The sequence below is a fragment of the Scyliorhinus torazame genome, chromosome 14 (assembly GCF_047496885.1).
Source record: "Scyliorhinus torazame isolate Kashiwa2021f chromosome 14, sScyTor2.1, whole genome shotgun sequence".
Lineage (NCBI taxonomy): Eukaryota > Metazoa > Chordata > Chondrichthyes > Carcharhiniformes > Scyliorhinidae > Scyliorhinus > Scyliorhinus torazame.
This window is the reverse complement of record NC_092720.1, coordinates 56,151,588-56,174,460: the sequence shown is the minus strand read 5'-3', so window position 1 is coordinate 56,174,460 and position 22,873 is coordinate 56,151,588. Positions and strand designations below refer to the sequence as shown.

The window sequence follows — 22,873 nt, the reverse complement described above, 5'->3', positions numbered from 1 at the left end:
ACCAACACCACGTTTTCCCCTCCAGTGTACCTATAACCATCACGTAAAGCCCCCCCTCATCGGTCACCACTGTCCCCGTCTGAAAACGAACTTTCTTGCTGACCAGAATCGCCACCCCTCTTGCCCTACTATCGAACCCAGAGTGAAAAACGTGGCTCACTCAAGCCTTCCGCAATCTGATCTGGTCCTGCACCTGCAGGCGAGTCTCCTGCAGAAACACCACATCAGCCCCAAACCTTTCAGATGAGAAAAACCCTTGCCTTCTTCACAGATCTCCCTAAGCCCTGCACATGCCAGGTGGTAACCTTGTTGGGGGTCTCTGTCACCCCTCCCTTCCTCCCCTAGTCAACCTTTGGTACCCTGATTCAATGACAAGGCCTCCTCCATCCCCTTCAGCATCTCGCCTTGCGTTTTTACCACATTCAAGGTCTTCACCAATTGTTCACAAATCGGACACAAAGCCTCCTCAACAGTGGCTTTAAAGGTTTCCTTTATCTCTTTGCCCTACTGCTCGAACTGTCAATCCACCGGTTTACCAAATTTCTACAGCTCCTGCAGGGCGCACAATGGCCAACGTGTCTAATGGAAAGGGGACAGCAGCCATTGTTCCTCCTACAACTGCTTTCGGTGGGCTTTATATAAGGAAAGACTCCCGAGTCTCTCGAACTGAGCTTCGATTTGGGCGATAATTTCAACATGCCTCTGTTGAGAAAGAGTTCTCTAAATCCACTAGGGGCCTTTGGTCATCAACCCTCCCACCCAGAAAAAAAACAATAGGCAAACAGGATCCAAAACAAAGACCCTGCCAGGAGCCACTTTCCACACGTCTTGCTCCTGCATGACGTTGCTGGAAGCCCGACATTTCTAAACTTATAATGGAATTCAATATTATGATCGCCTATTCCCAGCAGATCCTTTACTGTGAAATTACAAATGAAAGCAGCCTCATTGTACAATATTAGATCCAAAATAGCTTTGTTGGTTCCGCGTCATACTGTACTAGGAAACAGTCAGAAAAACAATGCTGATTCTCTCTCCCCACCTCCCAATCAATTCCCCATGACTACTTTTTGATGTAGACAGTCAAATTCATGAACACAAGTTACAGATTAGATTTCACTGCACATTACTAAATTTGAATGTGTACGGCAGTTACAATGAATGCACAAGATCCAAAATTTGAGAATTTCCAAGGAGCAATATTTCCTATCAGTGGAAGCTTCTTACAAAACTCACTGCTACAGATAATAAAAATATAACTTTTCACTTTAAAAATGAGAACAATCGCAGAATGGTTATGTTCAATGCAAATGTGCATATAATTAAACATTTAAAATTGAAAACAGCATCGTTCATGCATAAAATGTTACAAACTTTTAAGGTTACCTTATATGAAGTTAAAGTCTGTCCATACTCACTTTGCTGCTATTCTTCTCCTGTGTAGTTCTTTGATTGTATGATGGTTCATATTGCCAAGCATATTTCATGATGGTACTAATAACTGCTTCAACCACAAGAATTTCCAGGAAGACTATGAGAAAAGTGTTCATAGACCTAGCCAGGGGGAGGGGGGGCACAGAAAAAAAAAAGAAAAAAAAAATCACAATTATGCTTTATTATTTTCTTTTGCTTCCTGAGATTCACTTCACCTCACCTCTGAATTCTGCATGCTTCCTATTAAATTTACATATTGATAACGTTATATCCTTAATTACTTCCTATTTTCGTAAGTAGTCTTACAACACCAGGTTAAAGTCCAACAGGTTTGTTTCGATGTCACTAGCTTTCGGAGCGCTGCTCCTTCCTCAGGTGAATGAAGAGGTATGTTCCAGAAACATATACATAGACAGATTCAAAGATACCAGACAATGCTTGGAATGCGAGCATTAGCAGGTGATTAAATCTTTACAGATCCAGAGATGGGGTAACCCCAGGTTAAAGAGGTGTGAATTGTGTCAAGCCAGGACAGTTGGTAGGATTTTGCAGGCCAGATGGTGGGGGATGAATGTAATGCGACATGAATCCCAGGTCCCGGTTGAGGCCGCACTCATGTGTGCGGAACTTGGCTATAAGTTTCTGCTCGGCGATTCTGCGTTGTTGCGCGGCCTGAAGGCCGCCTTGGAGAACGCTTACCCGGAGATCAGAGGCTGAATGCTCTTGACTGCTGAAGTGTTCCCCGACTGGAAGGGAACATTCCTGCCTGGTGATTGTCGTGCGATGTCCGTTCATTCGTTGTTGCAGCGTCTGCATGGTCTCGCCAATGTATCACGCTTCGGGACACCCTTTCCTGCAGCGTATGAGGTAGACAACATTGGCCGAGTCGCACGAGTATGTACTGCGTACCTGGTGGGTGGTGTTCTTACGTGTAATGCTGGTATCCATGTCGATGATCTGGCACGTCTTGCAGAGATTGCCATGGCAGGGTTGCGTGGTGTCGTGGTCACTGTTCTGAAGGCTGGGTAGCTTGCTGCAAACAATGGTTTGTTTGAGGTTGCGCGGTTGTTTGAAGGCAAGTAGTGGGGATGTGGGGATGACCTTGGCAAGATGTTCATCTTCATCGGTGACGTGTTGAAGGCTGTGAAGATGTCGTCGTAGTTTCTCCGCTCCGGGAAAGTACTGGACGACGAAGGGTATTCTGTCGGTTGTGTCCCATGTTTGTCTTCGGAGGAGGTCGGTGCGGTTTTTTGCTGTGCGCGTTGGAACTGTCGATCGATGAGTTGAGCGCCATATCCCGTTCGTACGAGGGCATCTTTCAACGTCTGTAGATGTCTGTTATGCTCCTCCTCGTCTGAGCAGATCCTGTGTATACGGAGAGCTTGTCCATAGGGGATGGCTTCTTTAATGTGTTTAGGGTGGAAGCCGATCGAATGCCGTCGTCATGGGGGATGCTGGTATAGAGTGCCGAGATGTCCATTGTGACGAGGAATGTTCCTAGTTCAACTGGTCCATGGGAGCGGAGTTTCTGTAGGAAGTCCGCCGTGTCGCGACAGAAGCTGGGCGTACCTTGTACGATGGGTTTCAAGATGCCCTCTATGTAGCCAGAGAGGTTCTCACACAGGGTCCCATTGCCTGAAACGATAGGACGGCCTGGTGTGTTGGCCTTGTGTATTTTCGGGAGGCAGTAGAGATCTCCAATGCGGGGAGTACGTGGGATGAGAGCACGTAGGGTGCTCTGAAGACCTGGATCCAAGGTCTTAATCAGTCTGTTAAGTTGGCGGGTGTGTTCCTTGGTCGCATCTGCGGGTAACTGTCTGTAGTGTTCTTGGTTGTTCAGTTGTCGGTATACTTCTTTGCAGTAGTCCGTCCTGTTCAGTATGACAGTGGCCCCTCCTTTGTCTGCTGGTTTGATGACGATGCTGCGGTTGGTCTTGAGAGCGCGGATGGCATTGCGTTGTGCTTGGGTGACGTTCGGGGCTGTCTTGTGAATGCGACTGATGAATCTGGCATTGACGCGACTCCTGACGGCTTGAGCATACATGTCGAGTCTAGGGCAGCGGCCTTCCGGAGGGGTCCAATTCGACTCTTTCCTCTTCGGTTGCCGTACCGCAGATCTCTCGGTCTGCTGTTCCGGTTCATTGATAGTCTGCTTGGGTTCGCTGTTGGCCTCTTGGGGTCTGTGGAAGAATTCCCGGAGCCTCATTCGCCTGATGAATTCCTCCGTGTCTGCCGCGAGACTGATGGGGTCCATTTTGGTGGTGGTGCAGAAATTGAGCCCTCTGCTGAGGACTTCGATTTCGTCTGGTTGAAGGGTGTAGTCTGACAAGTTGACAATAGATTTCCCTGTATTGTTTTCTACTGTGGTACCGGGGTGGCTTGGTTGCTGCTGGTGGTGATGCAGAGTTTCTCAAGCTTCCTGTTCTTGGTATGCAGATAGGTGGCATAGTATTGTTGTCTCATCTGTTTGGCGGTGTTCCGCAGCTGGTCTGCTGCGTCCTGATCGCAAGTTGAGAATACGGCCTCTATCTTGGTTTCCAGGTTGCGTCGTCTGCTGTAGAGCTGGCGTACGAGGTGGTTGAGGAGTGTGAGAGAGGTGCGACGGCAGAGTCTCTCAGCGTAGTCAGTGTTGTAGGTCGACTTAAGTGGGTTTGTGATCTGTAGCCCTTTCGGGATCTTGTCTGCTTTCTTGCATCTTTGTAGAAACATAATGTCAGTGTCTATATGTGTGATCTTCCTGGAGATCCTCTCCACTTTGAGCCGGCAGTTTGCGGTGTCGATGGTAGCCATGATGTGGAGATGCCGGCGTTGGACTGGGGTGAGCACAGTAAGAAGTCTTACAACACCAGGTTAAAGTCCAACAGGTTTGTTTCGATGTCACTAGCTTTCGGAGCGCTGCTCCTTCCTCAGGTGAATGAAGAGTTATGTTCCAGAAACATATACATAGACAGATTCAAAGGTGCCAGACAATGCTTGGAATGTGAGCATTAGCAGGTGATTAAATCTTTACAGGTCCAGAGATGGGGTAACCCCAGGTTAAAGAGGTGTGAATTGTGTATCAGTTGCATTCTTGGACACACTCGTCTCCATCAAGGACGGTCACCTCAACACTTTGCTTTACCGCAAACCCACGGATAACCTCACAATGCTCCACTTCTCCAGCTTCCACCCTAAACACATTAAAGAAGCCATCCCCTATGGACAAGCTCTCCGTATTCACGGTCTGCTCAGACGAGGAGGAGCGTAACAGACATCTACAGACGTTGAAAGATGCCCTCGTACGAACGGGATATGGCGCTCGACTCATCGATCGACAGTTCCAACGCGCCACAGCAAAAAACCGCACCGACCTCCTCAGAAGACAAACATGGGACACAACCGACAGAATACCCTTCGTCGTCCAGTACTTTCCCGGAGCGGAGAAACTACAACATCTTCTTCACAGCCTTCAACACGTCATCGATGAAGATGAACATCTTGCCAAGGTCATCCCCACACCCCCACTACTTGCCTTCAAACAACCGCGCAACCTCAAACAAACCATTGTTTGCAGCAAACTACCCAGCCTTCAGAACAGTGACCACGACACCACACAACCCTGCCATGGCAATCTCTGCAAGACGTGCCAGATCATCGACATGGATACCACCATTAACGTGAGAACACCACCCACCAGATACGCGGTACATACTCGTGCGACTCGGCCAATGTTGTCTACCTCATACGCTGCAGGAAAGGGTGTCCCGAAGCGTGATACATTGGCAAGACCATGCAGACGCTGCGACAACGAATGAACGGACATCGCGCGACAATCACCAGGCAGGAATGTTCCCTTCCAGTCGGGGAACACTTCAGCAGTCAAGGGCATTCAGCCTCTGATCTCCGGGTAAGCGTTCTCCAAGGCGGCCTTCAGGCCGCGCAACAACGCAGAATCGCCGAGCAGAAGCTTATAGCCAAGTTCCGCACACGAGTGCGGCCTCAACCGGGACCTGGGATTCATGTCGCATTACATTCATCCCCCACCATCTGGCCTGCAAAATCCTACCAACTGTCCTGGCTTGACACAATTCACACCTCTTTAACCTGGGGTTACCCCATCTCTGGATCTGTAAAGAGTTAATCACCTGCTAATGCTCGCATTCCAAGCATTGTCTGGCATCTTTGAATCTGTCTATATATGTGTTTCTGGAACATACCTCTTCATTCACCTGAGGAAGGAGCAGTGCTCCGAAAGCTAGTGACATCGAAAGAAACCTGTTGGACTTTAACCTGGTGTTGTAAGACTTCTTACTGTGCTCACCCCAGTCCAATGCCGGCATCTCCACATCATATTTTCGTAAGAGCACAGGAAATAGGAGCAGTAGAAATGGCTGAGCCATTCAGTATTATGGCTGATCATCTACATCAATTTCACTTTTCCACCCTATGCTCAATCCACTTCCTGTCGCTGTGCTTTTATCACATTTCATGTGTCAATATTTCTGTCCAGAGCAGGGACGGTGTGGGTGAAATTTGGATTATCTAATCCAGATATGTGCAGTGTACTTAAATGCCCACGATGCTAGACCAGAGTCAACAATACCGAGGAAAGTTTTTCTTTAGCTTCCGTTCAGCCATGGGACAAAGTTCAAAAACCTCAAGGTCAAATTCGTATTGCTTCTCATAAAACAGTAGATATCTTCTAATTACATTCACTGATGTATTTTCAATTAATTTTAGATAACAAAAAAGACAATAGACTGAGATCAGGACGAGTAGGAACGCTGAGGATGCGAAAGGGCAGAAAAGTTAGCGGGGTATTTTCCTGCATGTTACTGCAACTTGTATGTACAAAAGAAAATCAATTTTGATCCCATCCGATTATACACTTGTGCTCTTTTGACAATAAAAGCTAAATGTGAAAAGCCTATTCCCTGCGAGCTATTTTAATTCCCAAAACATGTCTCAGAGAGAATGAGCGCGCAGGAGGGAATGGGAGCAAGCGGGTAACAGAAAATGGATGAGAGAGCATGTGCATGTGTTCTTTGCTGTTGCTTTAATGCTGAATTTTGAAAGCACGGAAATCTGCTAAAGGAAACCAACTGAAAGTGATTGCTGATCTCTCACAATCTGGAAGGGAGTGGAAATCAAGGAGTGGATGGAGGATTAAGGGCAAGGCGAGTGACTGCAGGGCTAGGAAGAATATGGGGAGGTGCAAGAAAAAAAATTGAAGGTAGGAGAGTGGGAAGACAGATGAGGTCATGTCTTAAGTTATTATAAAATCTACAAAAAGCTCCATTCTCATGTAGTTCTTCAACAAAGAGTTGGAACATTAAACTGCAGATTCAACAGCTGTTTTCAAACTCTAACCTTTGGTCAAAATTGTAGAGGCCTTTTGGTGGAATGTACAGAACACAGCTTTCAAAAGAGGATGGGAGATAAAGTTTCCATCAGAATGCTCCTATTCCAAGCTTCCTCAAAATTAGAGAAGTTCACAATGAATTGTTCCTGGAAGAAGCTCATCCACACTTAGTATTAATTTGATTAGTTTTACCCAGGCTACTTAAATTTAACTCTATGATAAATAAACTTAGAAAAACCACCCAATCAAAACCTGGTCAAAGTTACTGGGCGGAGTTTAAAAATGCTGGAATGTTTCTTATGATTTGGCCACTATATACAAGCACATGTTGTTATGAGAGTTTAAAATATGATTAGTTGCTAGATTGGGTGTGTGGAAATAATGGCAAACATGACAGGTTGGATAGTAATCTTATTTCTATTCTCAACTTAAAGTTTTCTGTTTCCACATTTAATGAAAAATCGTAATTTTTCCTCTTGAAATTTCAGTGAAAACTTACTTTTCTACAATGGAACGTTTCTGTGATTTGCTCTTGTAATTCAAAGCAATCTTAGCATCCATTCCTGTGTAAACAGCCACACCTGGAAATCAAAAGCTTTATTTATAATGCTGATTCAAAATGGTTTTGTTCATCAATAATATGAAATGTGCCTCAAGAACATATTGTATGGAGTTTATTTAACCCAATAACTGATATTTACGTAACTTAAATTGACATGGCAAAACCAGACAGAAACTGAAGTCTTGTTTGATGTCAATCTGCTCAAGTAAAATACCTCAACTTGTTTCTCGAAAACATGATTAGTATAGAATCCCTTTTCACAAAAAGTCACCATAACTTTTGAGATTACAAATACCTAGTTACTTCTGGTTGTGATATTTGGTATTGAGTGGTTACCCAAGATAAATATGTTTAAGACAAAAATACATTTCCATGTACAAATAGGAATTTCTGTAATCCTACATGAATTAATCACGTAGGGACTTAACCCCATTAAATAACATGCACCACTGGCTTATTTTGGCCAGGTGATTTTCTTCTTTAATAACATTTTTATGAAAGGCAAATTACAAGCCAAGGTTAATTGACCATAAACACCATGAGCCTGAAATTGCTCTTGGTCAAACAGTATTTCGGACTAAGTCAAATCATTGAAATAGTGTGTTCCATAAGGTTTTAGACAGTTTCAGCACCAATAAACATTTTCCACTCAGCATTATAAAGATTGAAGCTCTTCTGAATTCAAAGATAATTATCACTTCGGATTCCTGTTAAAGGTGCCATATAAATAAAAGCTTTATCATCAACTGAAGGCTCTAAGGAACTGTGTCATATCAGGAAGTCCAGTTGAGTCAATACCGAGAAACTTTAGTCACAAGCGTTTGGAGAGTTGACTCCAATGGGATTTTGTGAATGGTCTTTGCAATAAGTGAAATGGGGTTCAGAGAGCTGGTGTAGACATTGAGAAGATGTTTTCACTCGTAGGAGAGACTAGAACCCGAGGGCACAGCCTCAGACTGAAGGGACGATCCTTTAAAACGGAAATGAGAAGGAATTCTTTCAGCCAGAGGGTGGTGCATCTGTGGAGCTCATAGCCGCAGAAGGCAGTAGAGGCCAATCACAGAGTGTCTTTAAGACAGAGATAGATAGGTTCTTGATTACTAAGGGAATCGGAGTTATGGGGAGAAAGCAGGAAAATGGGGATGAGAAACATATCAGCCACGATCGAATGGCGGAGAAGAATTGATGAGCGAATAGCCTAATTCTGTTCATATATCTTATGGTGTAGATTTGCGATTTCAGGAGATTGACACGATATTGAGGACTAGAATCACACTTGCCCTACAGTAGACAAACCGTAGTAATAATTTGTTTTGGAAGATAGTCACGAGCTGTCCTTCTGAAAATTCTAATTCTTCAAAATGGAATGAACGGATTTGAGATTAATACTTTATATCCAAGGAAATGTTAAAAACAGCACGGCTGTACTGTACATTCCCAGAGGTATCAAGTGGACAGATCTGGGTGTTGGTGACTGTTTTATAAGAATCTTCCCTACATATTTGTTAAGTACCATTACTGTGGTATTTGAAAGAGAGAACAAACAAGAGAGCGAACGAGCATCAGCACGCGGCATGGCAACTACTGCTGCCTCACAGCAGCGGGGACCCAGCCTTGAGTGACTGTCTATGTGGAGTTTGCACTTTCTCCCAGGGTATGCTTGAGTTTCCTCCAGGTGCACCAGTTTCCTCCCACTGTCCAAAGGTGTGCAAGTTAGGTAGACTGTCCATGCTAAATTGCCCCGTAGTGTCCAAAGATCTGTAGATTAGGTGGAGTTATGGGGATAGGATTGGGGAGTGGGCTTAGGTGGAGTGCCCTTTCAGAGGGTCGGCGCAACTTGATGGGCTGAAGGGTCTCCTTCTGCACTGTAGAGATTCTCTGATTCTATAATTAACTACAGCAAGAAATTTCATAGAACTTACAGTGCAGAAGGAGGCCATTCGGCCCATCGAGTCTGCACCGGCTCCTGGAAAGCGCACCCTACCCAAGCCCACACCACCCTATCCCCATAACCCAGTAACCCCACTCAACCAACACTAAGGGCAATTTTGGACACTAAGGGCAATTTAGCATGGCCAATCCACCTAACCTGCACATCTTTGGACTGTGGGAGGAAACCGGAGCACCCGGAGGAAACCCACGCACACACTGGGAGAACATGCAGACTCCGCACAGTGACCCAGCCGGGAATCGAACCTGGGACCCTGGAGCGGTGAAGCAATTGCGCTAACCGCTATGCTACCGTGCTGCCCAATAGTAAGAAGACAACAGGTACTGTCAGTAGATAGCATTTGCCTCAAGGCCACTATGATAGAGTGGATAGAGTTGTTTGGGTTCTTCCTTGGAATAGGAAAAAGGAGGACGTTAATTATTTTTCCAGAAGGCAGAAATGTGAAAAGGTTCCAAAAGCTTTATTCTTAGCACTAGGGTAGTGTCTGAAGCCAACCATCTTCAGCTGCTTCATCAATGATCTTCCCTCCATTATAAGGTCAGATAGGAGGAGGTCCGTTGAGGACTGTAGAATCTTCAATTTCATTCGCAACTCTTCAGAATAATGAAGAATAATGCACCCTGTCCAGGTGCAGCAAGAACCAGAAAATATTCAGGCTTGGGCTGAGAAATGACAAGTAACATTCATACCACACAACTGTCAAGCAATAACCATCTTCAATGAGAGACTAATCACCTCCCCTTTAGTTAAATGGCATGACTATTTTTGAATCCTGCACCATATCATTGATCAGAAACTTAGCTGGGCCAGTCATATAAATAATGTGGCAACATGGCAGGTCAGTGGCTGGGCATTCTATAGTGAGTAAATCACTTCCTGACTCCGCAGAACCAGGCCACCATCTACACGGTACAAGTCTGGAGTTCTTTTAAAAAGTCTTTCATGGGATGTGGGTGTCACTGAGCAAGGCCAATATTTCATGCCCAAATGTTCTTGAATGGAAGAGTTAAACATATTGCTATGGGTCTGGAGTCTCATGTAGGCCACGCCATGCAAGGACACCAGATTTTCTTCTCTAAAAGGATATCAGTAAACCAGAAGGATCTTTATGACAATCACTATTACGGAAATTAACTTTAATTTCCAAATTTATCAATTGAAGTTAAACTCCACTAGCTGCCATGATGGGATTCCAACTAGTGCCCCAATTAGTCTGGAGCTCTGGATAACAAGTGCTCCAGTTTCCTCGCACAAATCCCGAAAGACGTGCCGTTAGGTAATTTGGACATTCCGAATTGTCCCTGTGTACTGTAGCCATGTAAAATGGCTGCGTTCCGATTAATCTGGCCAAAACCCAGTTTAAAACGGCTAACCCGAAAGACTGCTGGGAAAAGCAGCCAAGAAGACACAAGCAGGCTGCTGCAGACAGTTTTGCATATTCGGCTCTGGGAAGGTAGCCAAGATCGATACTCCGGGTTATCAACAGCCCATCAACCCAGGTATTCACAGTTGCATTCAGGACTGTTTGCAGCCAATCTATTCAGACATCCACAGTTAAATCGGCTATCCCCGGGAACAATTGCAACATATTAGCAATTGAATACCGGGCCAGACCTGTCGGCGCCTGCAGTGGCCGAAACAAAGACAGGTGAGCGACCACCCCCCGATCGAGGAATCGCCTCACCATTGGACACATCGACCCCAGAGATTGGGGACAGAACCCAATCACTTGGGACTCAGGGTCAAGGGCCGCCCCGGGAGGCGGGAAGCCCCTGGGCCCTATAAAAGTGAAGGTCCAAGTTCAGATCTCTCTCTCTCTCCTCTTCGCCTGCTCGAGACCTTCGCAAGACCAACCACCGGTAATAGTAAGTTTGAATCCAGCGATCGCTATCCAGTAGAGACACCTAGCCACCGACCTGTAGCAGCCTTTTGAATCCCGTGGGCCAGATCTGATTGGACAAGCCATTCGTTTCCCTGACCTGGTGGGCTTTCCTAAGTTATGTATTGGCCAGTAGTGATAGGTTTATTATATAAATAGTAGTATTAGGGTATTAATATTGCTTGTTGTATATAAATGACTGTTGTTTTAATCCTTACTAAGCGGTGTGCTATATTATTAATCATAACCTGAACTTGAACCACGTGGCGGTATCATAAAGATACCTGGTGACTCATGAGCAAAGGTGACGTAAACAGAGCAAATAGACTAAAGCTAAAAAGAGCAACAGTACCCGAACAGGCACCGGAATGTGGTGACTGGGGGCTTTTCGCAGTAACTTCATTGCAGTGTTAATGTAAGCTTACTTGTGACAATAACGATTATTTTTAAAAAGTCCAGTAACATTATCACTATGCACCATCCCCCCAGAGTGCGATGGAATGCTTCCCACTTAACAGAAGGAATTTAGCTCCAACAATATTCAAGAAGGTTGACACCATCCAGGACAAAGCAGCCCAGTAAATTAGCATCCCCTTCACAAATGTTGAGCATTGCGCAGGTCAAGGAGACACAGCCTGAGTGAGTGAGACACAGACAGAGTGAGAATTTGAAACTTGGTAATTTGGTGCAGTGAGGTAATTCGGTGAAGAGTGGGAGAAGGTGCTTTTTCCCTACTGTTTTGTTCTCTCTCTTTCTTCTGGCCTGTAACTTTTAATCAGCAGGGAGAGAACCGGAGAACATCGGAGACCCTCAGAAGGTAAGAAAGTGATTTTTACTTATTTTTACTTTTATTACTTTTTCAAATTGCGTGTGTGTGTGGGGGGGGGGGGGGCTGAAGTGACATCACAGAAAAGCTGTGGCCTGAGTGGTTCGTTGGGAATCTACACAAAATTAAAAAAATTAAGCATTGGTAACTAATTAAACATAATTACTTAATTATAATTTAGAGGGGTATCTAAGCCAGAGATCAGAGAGTACTATATTTAGCTTTCACATTTATAGTAGAAATCTAGTGCTAGGAAACAGACAGTTAACAGTAACCTTAAAAAAAAAATTTTTTTTTAAACTTTTAACTTTAATTTACTACTTAATTGGCGCAATGTCAGTTAGAGGGGTGCAGTGCTCCGACTGTGGGATGTGGCAGATCCGGGAGGCTTCTCGCGTCCCGGATGGCTTCATCTGCAGAAAGTGTACCCAACTGGAGCTCTTCACAGACCGCATGGTTCGGTCGGAGCAGCAATTGGATGCACTTAGGAGCATGCAGGTGGCGGAAAGCGTCATAGATAGCAGTTGTATAAATGTGGTCACACCCAAGGTGCAGGCAGAGAAATGGGTGACCACCAGAAAGGGCAGGCAGTCAGTGCAGGAATCCCCTGTGGTTGTCCCCCTCTCGAACAGGTATACCCCTTTGGATACTGTCGGGGGGGATAGCCTATCAGGGGAAAACAGCAGCAGCCAGAGCAGTGGCACCACGGCTGGCTCTGATGTTCAGAAGGGAGGGTCAAAGCGCAGAAGAGCACTAGTGATAGGGGACTCTATAGTCAGGGGCACAGATAGGCGTTTCTGTGGATGTGAAAGAGACTCCAGGATGGTATGTTGCCTCCCTGGTGCCAGGGTCCAGGATGTCTCCGAATGGGTAGAGGGCATCCTGAAGGAGGAGGGCAAACAGACAGAGGTCGCTGTACATATTGGTACTAACGACATAGGCAGGACGTGGCGTGAGGTCCTGCAGCAGGAGTTCAGGGAGCTAGGCAGAAAGTTAAAAGACAGGACCTCTAGGGTTGTAATCTCGGGATTACTCCCTGTGCCACGTGCCAGTGAGGCTAGAAATAGGAAGATGGAGCAGCTAAACACGTGGCTAAACAGCTGGTGTAGGAGGGAGGGTTTCCGTTATCTGGACCACTGGGAGCTCTTCCAGGGCAGGTGTGACCTATATAAGGACGGATTGCATCTAAACTGGAGAGGCATAAATATCCTGGCCGCGAGGTTTGCTAGTGTCACACGGGAGGGTTTAAACTAGTATGGCAGGGGGATGGCCACGGGAGCAATAGGTCAGAAGGTGAGAGCATTGAGGGAGAACTAGGAAATAGGGACAGTGGGGCTCTGAGGCAGAGCAGACAGGGAGAAGTTGCTGACACAGCAGGTCTGGTGGCCTGAAGTGCATATGTTTTAATGCAAGAAGTATTACGGGTAAGGCAGATGAACTTAGAGCTTGGATTAGTACTTGGAACTATGATGTTGTTGCCATTACAGAGACCTGGTTGAGGGAAGGGCAGGATTGGCAGCTAAACGTTCCAGGATTTAGATGTTTCAGGTGGGATAGAGGGGGATGTAAAAGGGGTGGCGGAGTTGCGCTACTGGTTAGGGAGAATATCACAGCTGCACTGCGGGAGGACACCTCAGGGGGCAGTGAGGCTATATGGGTAGAGATCAGGAATAAGAAGGGTGCAGTCACAATGTTGGGGGTTTACTACAGGCCTCCCAACAGCCAGCGGGGAGATAGAGGAGCAGATAGGTAGACAGATTTTGGAAAAGAGTAAAAACAACAGGGTTGTGGTGATGGGAGACTTCAACTTCCCCAATATTGACTGGGACTCACTTAGTGCCAGGGGCTTAGACGGGACGGAGTTTGTAAGGAGCATCCAGGAGGGCTTCTTAAAACAATATGTGGACAGTCCAACTAGGGAAGGGGCGGTACTGGACCTGGTATTGGAGAATGAGCCCGGCCAGGTGGTAGATGTTTCAGTAGGGGAGCATTTGGGGAACAGTGACCAGAATTCAGTAAGTTTTTAAGTGCTGGTGGACAAGGATAAGAGTGGTCCTAGGATGAATGTGCTAAATTGGGGGAAGGCTAATTATAACAATATTAGGCGGGAACTGAAGAACCTAGATTGGGGGCGGATGTTTGAGGGCAAATCAACATCTGACATGTGGGAGGCTTTCAAGTGTCAGTTGAAAGGAATTCAGGACCGGCATGTTCCTGTCAGGAAGAAGGATAAATACGGCAATTTTCGGCAACCTTGGATAACGAGAGATATTGTAGGCCTCGTCAAAAAGAAAACGGATGCATTTGTCAGGGCTAAAAGGCTGGGAACAGACGAAGCCTGTGTGGAATATAAGGAAAGTAGGAAGGAACTTAAGCAAGGAGTCAGGAGGGCTAGAAGGGGTCACGAAAAGTCATTGGCAAATAGGGTTAAGGAAAATCCCAAGGCTTTTTACACGTACATAAAAAGCAAGAGGGTAGCCAGGGAAAGGGTTGGCCCACTGAAGGATAGGCAAGGGAATCTATGTGTGGAGCCAGAGGAAATGGGCGAGGTACTAAATGAATACTTTGCATCAGTATTCACCAAAGAGAAGAAATTGGTAGATGTTGAGTCTGGAGAAGGGTGTGTAGATAGCCTGGGTCACATTGAGATCCAAAAAGACGAGGTGTTGGGTGTCTTAAAAAATATTAAGGTAGATAAGTCCCCAGGGCCTGATGGGATCTACCCCAGAATACTGAAGGAGGCTGGAGAGGAAATGGCTGAGGCCTTGACAGAAATCTTTGGATCCTCACTGTCTTCAGGTGATGTCCCGGAGGACTGGAGAATAGCCAATGTTGTTCCTCTGTTTAAGAAGGGTAGCAAGGATAATCCAGGGAACTACAGGCCGGTGAGCCTTACTTCAGTGGTAGGGAAATTACTGGAGAGAATTCTTCGAGACAGGATCTACTCCCATTTGGAAGCAAATGGACGTATTTGAGAGGGGCAGCATGGTTTTGTGAAGGGGAGGTCGTGTCTCACTAACTTGATAGAGTTTTTCGAGGAGGTCACTAAGATGATTGATGCAGGTAGGGCAGTGGATGTTGTCTATATGGACTTCAGTAAGGCATTTGACAAGGTCCCTCATGGTAGACTAGTACAAAAGGTGAAGTCACACAGGATCAGGGGTGAGCTGGCAAGGTGGATACAGAACTGGCTAGGTCATAGAAGGCAGAGAGTAGCAATGGAAGGATGCTTTTCTAATTGGAAGGTTGTGACCAGTGGTGTACCGCAGGGATCAGTGCTGGGACCTTTGCTGTTTGTAGTATATATAAATGATTTGGAGGAAAATGTAACTGGTCTGATTAGTAAGTTTGCAGACGACACAAAGGTTAGTGGAATTGCGGATAGCGATGAGGACTGTCAGAGGATACAGCAGGATTTAGATTGTTTGAAATGAAAAATGAAAGAAATGAAAATCGCTTATTGTCACAAGTAGGCTTCAAATGAAGTTACTGTGAATAGCCCCTAGTCGCCACATTCCGGCGCCTGTTCAGGGAGGCTGTTACGGGAATTGAACAGTGCTGCTGGCCTGCCTTGGTCTGCTTTCAAAGCCAGCGATTTAGCCCGGTGCTAAACCACCTCTGGAGACTTGGGCGGAGAGATGGCAGATGGAGTTTAATCCGGACAAATGTGAGGTAATGCATTTTGGAAGGTCTAACGCAGGTAGGGAATATACAGTGAATGGTAGAACCCTCAAGAGTATTGAAAGTCAGAGAGATCTAGATGTAAAAGTCCACAGGTCACTGAAAGGAGCAACACAGGTGGAGAAGGTAGTCAAGAAGGCATACGGCATGCTTGCCTTCATTGGCCGGGGCATTGAGTATAAGAATTGGCAAGTCATGTTGCAGCTGTATAGAACCTTAGTTAGGCCACACTTGGCGTATATTGTTCAATTCTGGTCGCCACACTACCAGAAGGATGTGGAGCCTTTAGAGAGGGTGCAGAAGAGATTTACCAGAATGTTGCCTAGTATGGAGGGCATTAGCTATGAGGAGCGGTTGAATAAACTCGGTTTGTTCTCACTGGAACATCGGAGGTTGAGGGGCGACTTGATAGAGGCCTACAAAATTATGAGGGGCATAGACAGAGTGGATAGTCAGAGGCTTTTCCCCAGGGTAGAGGGGTCAATTACTAGGGGGCATAGGTTTAAGGTGAGAGGGGCAAGGTTTAGAGTAGATGTACGAGGCAGGTTTTTTTTTTTTACACAGAGGGTAGTGGGTGCCTGGAACTCGTTACCGGAGGTGGTGGTGGAAGCAGGGACGATAGTGACATTTAAGGGGCATCTTGACAAATACATGAATAGGATGGGAATAGAGGGATACGGACCCAGGAAGTGGAAAAGATTGTAGTTTAGTCGGGCTGCATGGTCGGCACGGGCTTGGGGGGCCGAAGGGCCTGTTCCTGTGCTGTACATTTCTTTGTATTCACCCCCTCCACCATTGGGACACTAGTATGTACCATCTACAAAGTACAGTGCAGCAACTTACCAAGAGTTCTTTAACAACGCCTTTCAAACCAGTGACCTCTACCACCTAGAAGCACAGGGCAGCAAGTGCATGGACATACCATCACCTACAGATTTCCCTTCAACTGCTTAGGGTAGGTGGTAAGAACACAACCTCTGGTGACAATAGCAGAATGTTAAACCAAAGAAACAACCCTGCAGAATGCAACACACTTCCACTGAAAATTGTCTCCTGGTAAACCCTTTCCACTCTCCCCAATGAAATATTAAAATTTGTACATGGAAATGCAACAAATTATTAAGATTTGGAAGTTTACTTACAATCAAATTACCAGGTTCGTTTGAAGCAGAAATGGTGCTCAACTCAATGCTCAATTTCATTGAATATCTTTTTCGAACATTGAATATATTAGTTTCACAGTATTAAAAAGATATTAAACAAGAACAACCTTACAATACATTTCAGACAAATGAATATATTGATATATTTTCGAATTTTAAATGACTTTTTAATTTGACTGAAATATAAACTTGTTACGCGACAAGATTTTTTTTTTTTTTTTTTTTAAACTGAAAATTTAATGTAGTCTAGTCAAAATTAATTTTATTCAGTTAAGTGGATACAAAATAACAGAAACAAATCTTTTGGTACCAAAAACTTTGCTGCTATTTTTCAAACTTGCTCCTCTCAGTAGAAGGTTTTCTGGTCCCAGAGGTCTGAAGAAACACAAAGTATTCAGGTTATACTTCAACAAGGCTTCAATTTAAACTTTATAGTCTGTCGAGAAGGATAGAAATTAAGTAACTTTTTCTAGACAAAATGCATTAACCATTATAGTCTTAAAAGCAGGTGATTTCTGGTCTTCTCGTGCAACAGTTCTGAAAGGAAACCCTTGTTGTAGAATATGCCCCATTTCTACCAAAAGGCACAACTAACAAAGGATAACTGCCTGCGGGCCAAATTTCCACAGGTGTAGCTGCTCTGAAGTGGTAATTTTGACAGCTTAGTCAGGATATTCTTCAATATTGGGGAAAGAAATATGGAATTTCAGCAATGGAGAACAGCATATACTGACTGGTACAGATAGACTAGAGATCAGCTCACCCAACACCAAATACAAAATGACAGGTAGTCTACATGCTATTGGCAGACACATATAAGCAATGTCTGCAGTTTCTGACACAAGATTTCACATTTTATGACTTTTACTATAACAAAAGACTACAAGTATGATTAACTAAACAGCATCTTTGGAGGCAACTTATACTTTGAAATAGAAAATGTGTTTTCTTTCTTTTAGCAACAACTGAAATACACTTCACAGATATTTTCGTGTGACCACTGTTCATTAAGTAGACATTCAATTTTCCTGGCCCCAATCCAAAAGGATCTTAGCTCGAGGGTTACTTTAGCTTTTTTCCTCTCAGCCTGACAATTTCAGAACTGTCTTTCATTACAAGGTATTTCCCCTGGAGATTATTCCTGCAGCTCCAACTAAGCTAATCTTCCAGCCTCATTTTAACTCCTCATGAATTAGGTCTTTACAACCCAAGTGCAGGCCATTTAGAAAATCATATACAATTACAATTAGGCAGAGTCAACATGGTTTTATGAAAATGGAAAACATAGTCGACAAATTTATTAGAGTTCTTTGAGGGTGTAACAAGCAAGGTGCATAAAAAGGAACCAGTACAGACAATGAATTTTATTTCCAAAAGGCATTTGATAAGGTCCCACATACAAAGTTGCTGTACAAGATAAGAGCTCTTGGTGTTGGGGTATTATATAAGAATGGATAGGAGACTGGTTTACTTAACTGGAATCGGAGTTGGGATAAATGGGTCATTTCAGGCTGGCAAGCTGTGCCACATGGATCAATGATGGGGTCTCAACTATTTCTGATCTATGTTACTGACTTGAATGAATGAACTGAGGGTATTGCAGCAAAATTTGGCGATAAAACAAAAATCGGTAGAAAAGCAAGTTGTGAAGAGGATACAAGGAGTTTATAAAAGGGATATAAATAGGATAACGGAGTGGCCAAAAACCTAACAGGTGGAACATAATATGGTAAACTGGAAGATGAAATGTCATGGACAGTTTTCTCTCCTCTCTACCACATAGGTACGGAGTTCCATGTTGGTATCCCAATTGATGCTCTAGTTGGGATCAGTTAACACCAAAGAAAGGAAATTAAATACAGATTGCTGGTTTCTGGATCAGTACTAAATCGTGTGGCGCCTTTTTAAATGGGACCAAAAGAGATCCAAAGCAGCTTAGGAGCAATTTGTAAATGCAAACTGCTCGTCATATAAAATAGGCTTGCTCTTTCACTCGTGCATGAGAAATAGAGGACTATTACAGGGCTTTTAAATTATATTAGCATATGGCACTTGAGCCTACATTACTTTTGCTATTTGGTACAAGGAACATTTTGAAGAAGCAGACATCATGGGCCAGATTTTCCAATCGGTGGCAATGCTGCATTGTTGCTGACTGCAGAGGTCAATGCATGCATTTACAGTGCAGAAGGAGGCCATTCGGCCCATCGGGTCTGCACCGTCCCTTGGAAAGAGCACCCCAGTTAAGCCCAGGCCTCCACCCTATCCCCGTAACCCTGTAACACCACCCAAACTTTTTTATTTGGACATCAAGGGCAATTTATCATGGCCAATCCACCTAATCTGCACATCTTTGGACTGTGGGAGGAAACCGGAGCACCCGGAGGAAACACACGGGGAGAATGTGCAGACTCCGCACAGACAGTGACCCAAGCTGGGAATCGAACCTGGGACACTGGAGCTGTGAAGCAACTGTGCTAACCACTGTGCTACCGTTTGGGTGCAGCGATCCTGGAGAAGGCTGACAAAAAGGGGAAGTGCAGAGGACATGCCCTCTTTAAGGGCATCAGTTGCTGTATTCAGCGGACTTTGGAAATGTCCTTCAGTGTGGTTTGAGCAAGTGAGTGGTGGGGTGGGAATGGGCATTCAGGCTGGAGCAGGTGCGGGACAGCCCTGGCTTGCGCGCAGTCGGGTGCATGGGAAGGGGTCAATGAGTCGAGTTGCTCAGTCTGGATCAATCTAAGAGACATTCATGGGCAGCGCAAATCAGCCCAGAGGTTTAAACTTCCCGGGCAATAACAATGCATGTGCACATATCAGAGATTATTCAGGATCCTGATACACACCAGAAGCATAGGGTTAATGCATTGCAGCTTCCAAAGGGAATATGCTTTCCTGTGATTGAAATAGGCTGCAACCAATTGAGAGAAATTACCAAATTTGACATGGTAGCCACATCCTTGGGAAGGGAAAAGCAGGAATCTGAGCTAGGCTGTGTGGGGGAATAAAAGATAAAACAGATCTGGTGCAAGCAGTATGCTACTAAAGGTATAGCATATTAAAGCAGCAGAACTCAAACCTTAAACTTGTGAAAGAGTGGCAGGATCAGGAAGAATACGTTATTGCAGATTTGAAACATTATGGTTAAAACCATATAGGCAGGATAAATTACTTTGGTGGGAGCAGTCATGGGGTGCGGGCATCGCTGACCAGGTAGGCATTTATTGCCCATTCCCAATTGCTGAGAAGTTGGTGGTGAGCTGCCTTCTTGAACTGCTGCAGACTATGTGGTGTAGGTATTTTGTACAGGTATAAACAGGACAGGGCCACAAATCAAGACAGCATGCTAAAGTCACGTTCAAAAAAGTCTTAAGCATTTTGATTGGCTGCTTTTCTGGTGTTTGCTGGATCCAGTAGTTTGGTAAATGATTGGTGGTGAATCAGGGGAATCCTTTAAGCATTTTTCCCTTAATGTGCTCTGACTAATTGTTGATCTTTTTATCCTAAAATATTCCCAGACTTGCCATGTTTGGCAAATTAAGTGTTTTATAATTTTCTTATCGTCAAAGCTGTGGAGAATTTATAGGGAAATATTTTTAACTCTATGTCTTTTTATAGTTTTATTACAAACCAGAATGTATAAATTCTCATACCTTACTATGTCGTTTGACTTTCCTCTTATCGTAATTTGACCGACAAATCTGTAAACAAATAGTTATGAAATATTGATGCTGCAAAAATAGTTTTAGAGAAAATAAAGTTGAAGCTAACAGAAAAACAGATTCACAGACACCAAATCAAATTTAGTACAGTACAATTCTATGCTTTGATCTCACCTATACAGGTCTGGTTCTGGCTGGAGGCAGGTTATGACAGCTCTCAGTGTGTCTAGCTGAAGAACATTCTGCATTTTAGCTACTTCTGGAACAGCACGATGTGTCTAGGAAAAGTATAACAAAACTCAAAATTTTAAAAATGTGCATGAAGTCTACTCCTCAATAAACCACATAAGCAAGTGTCACAGAACTAAATTTGAGAATATGCATTCTTTCCCCTATCTGGGGTCAGATTAGCTCAGTTGGCTGGATGGCTGGTTTGTGATGAGTGACGCCAACAGCACAGGTTCAGTTCCCTAACCAACTGAGGTTACCCATGAAGCCCTACCTCTTCTCAACCTTTCCCCCACCTGAGGTGTGGTGACCCTCGTTAAATCACCACCAGTCTGCTCTGTCAAAAGGAGAGAGCAGCCTTTGGTCCTCAGGGACTATGGTGACTTTCATTCATCCAATTATTTTCCTCAAATAACATTTAATCGAATCGCAAGATGATTACTGATAAAGACTGTTCTATCCATATTAACACATCCACCCATAGGTCAGAGGGTGAGCCCCATTTCAGAATCCAATTACTTCTTTAAATGTGTTGACTGGTTTAGGCAATAAAATTCCATTGTGGAATTCACTCCTCAAATCCATTCACCTTTCAAAAGGCGCTTTTTAAAACCACATCTTTAACCAAAGGTTTTCTAAACTTTTCCAATAACTTTGTTGTCCAATAGTTCAGGTCTAACAATAGTATTGTTCTTCCTTGACCGCGCTCCCTCCTAGATACAGGAATATTTTGAACAACGCTTCAGACCGCTGCCATCCACATTCTGATCAAGTCATGGAAACAATTCAACACCTGACGAATAATCCATCCACCTCACAACTCCCATTTCAGTTAAAACCTTGCTATTCAAGCGAACTACATGCCAATAAAATCACATTTGTCGCAGCCTGCATTCACAAATTTAATGACCATTTAACAAGCAGCGGCACAGTAGCAGTGGTTAGCACTGTTGCTTCACAGCGCCAGGGTCCCAGGTTCGATTCCCAGCTTGGGTCACTGTCTGTGCAGAATCTACACGTTCTAACGTGTCTGCGTGGGTTTCCTCCGGGTGCTCCGGTTTCCTCCCACAAGTCCCGAAAGACGTGCTGTTAGGTGAATTGGACATTCTGAATTCTCTTACTGTGTACCCAAACAGACGTCGGAATGTGGCGACCAGGAGTTTTTCACAGTACCTTCATTGCAGTGTTATTATAGCCTACTTGTGACAAAAAGATTATTATTAGGAACCTGTATAAGTTGGAGCCACCGGAGGATGAGGGGAAATGATGGTGTTTCTGGGTGGGCTAGAGTGTCCAAGGTTCGGGGAGGTGAAGAGGGCAGGGTGGGAGGAGCCGATGGGATGGAGGATGGGGAAGGTGGCGATTGGGAGGATGCAGGCAGGGAAGGCAGTGGAGCCGGACGGGCTCCCAGTCAAACTTTATAAAAAGTTTAAGTAAGGCTGGCGCCGTTGATGGTGGGAATATTCTTGGAAGCGATGGATAGGGATGTCTTGGCGCAAATGATGGGGCAGGCCTCCAACTCATTGTTGCTTAAGAAGGATAAGGATCCCTTGGAGTGTTGGTCGTACAGACCCATACCTCTGCTGAATGTAGATGCCAAGGTATTGACAAAGGTGCTGGCATTAAGGTTGAAGGGCTGCCTTCCGAAGGTAATTGGGGAGAATAAAACAGGTCGTAAAGGGAAGACAGTTGTAATCGAATGTGTGGAGACTGTTGAATGTAGTGCTTTTTCCCACAGAGGGAAGGGAGACGGAGGTGGTGGTGGCATTGGCTGCGGAGAAAGCGTTTGATTGGGCAAAATTATTTGATGGCGGTATTGGAGAAATTTTGGATTGGGCCGAAGTTTGTTGCGTGGGTGCAGATGTTATACAAGGAGCAAATGGTATGAATTCAGGGTATTTTGCATTGCACCAGGGTATGAGGCCGGTATGCCCCATGTCCCCTCTTCTGTTTGCATTGGCTATAGAGCCCTTGGCCAATGCGCTGGGAGCTCGGGGCTGTGGAAGGCGAGAGGGGAGGTGGAACATAGGGTGTCCTTATATGCAGATGAAGTTGTATATTTCGGAGGGACGCATAATGGGGTTGCTTCAGAGATTTGCGACGCTTTCAGGATACAAATTGAGCTTCGGGAAAAGTGAGTATTTTA

At 44.7% G+C, this 22,873-nt stretch overlaps 1 protein-coding gene across 2 annotated transcripts in view; it reads right to left on the bottom strand.

Moving 5' to 3' along the window:
* Window positions 1-22,873, bottom strand: part of atp11b (ATPase phospholipid transporting 11B) — a 237,188-nt gene that overhangs the window by 149,675 nt on the left and 64,640 nt on the right. For both annotated transcript variants that reach the window (XM_072474212.1, XM_072474211.1), the window contains exons 7-11: window positions 20,674-20,777; window positions 20,491-20,538; window positions 17,148-17,212; window positions 7,275-7,356; window positions 1,419-1,554 (exon numbers count right to left, since the gene is read on the bottom strand). In XM_072474212.1, the coding sequence (XP_072330313.1) occupies window positions 1,419-1,554; window positions 7,275-7,356; window positions 17,148-17,212; window positions 20,491-20,538; window positions 20,674-20,777 (435 nt within the window). The remainder of the gene's footprint in view (window positions 1-1,418; window positions 1,555-7,274; window positions 7,357-17,147; window positions 17,213-20,490; window positions 20,539-20,673; window positions 20,778-22,873) is intronic.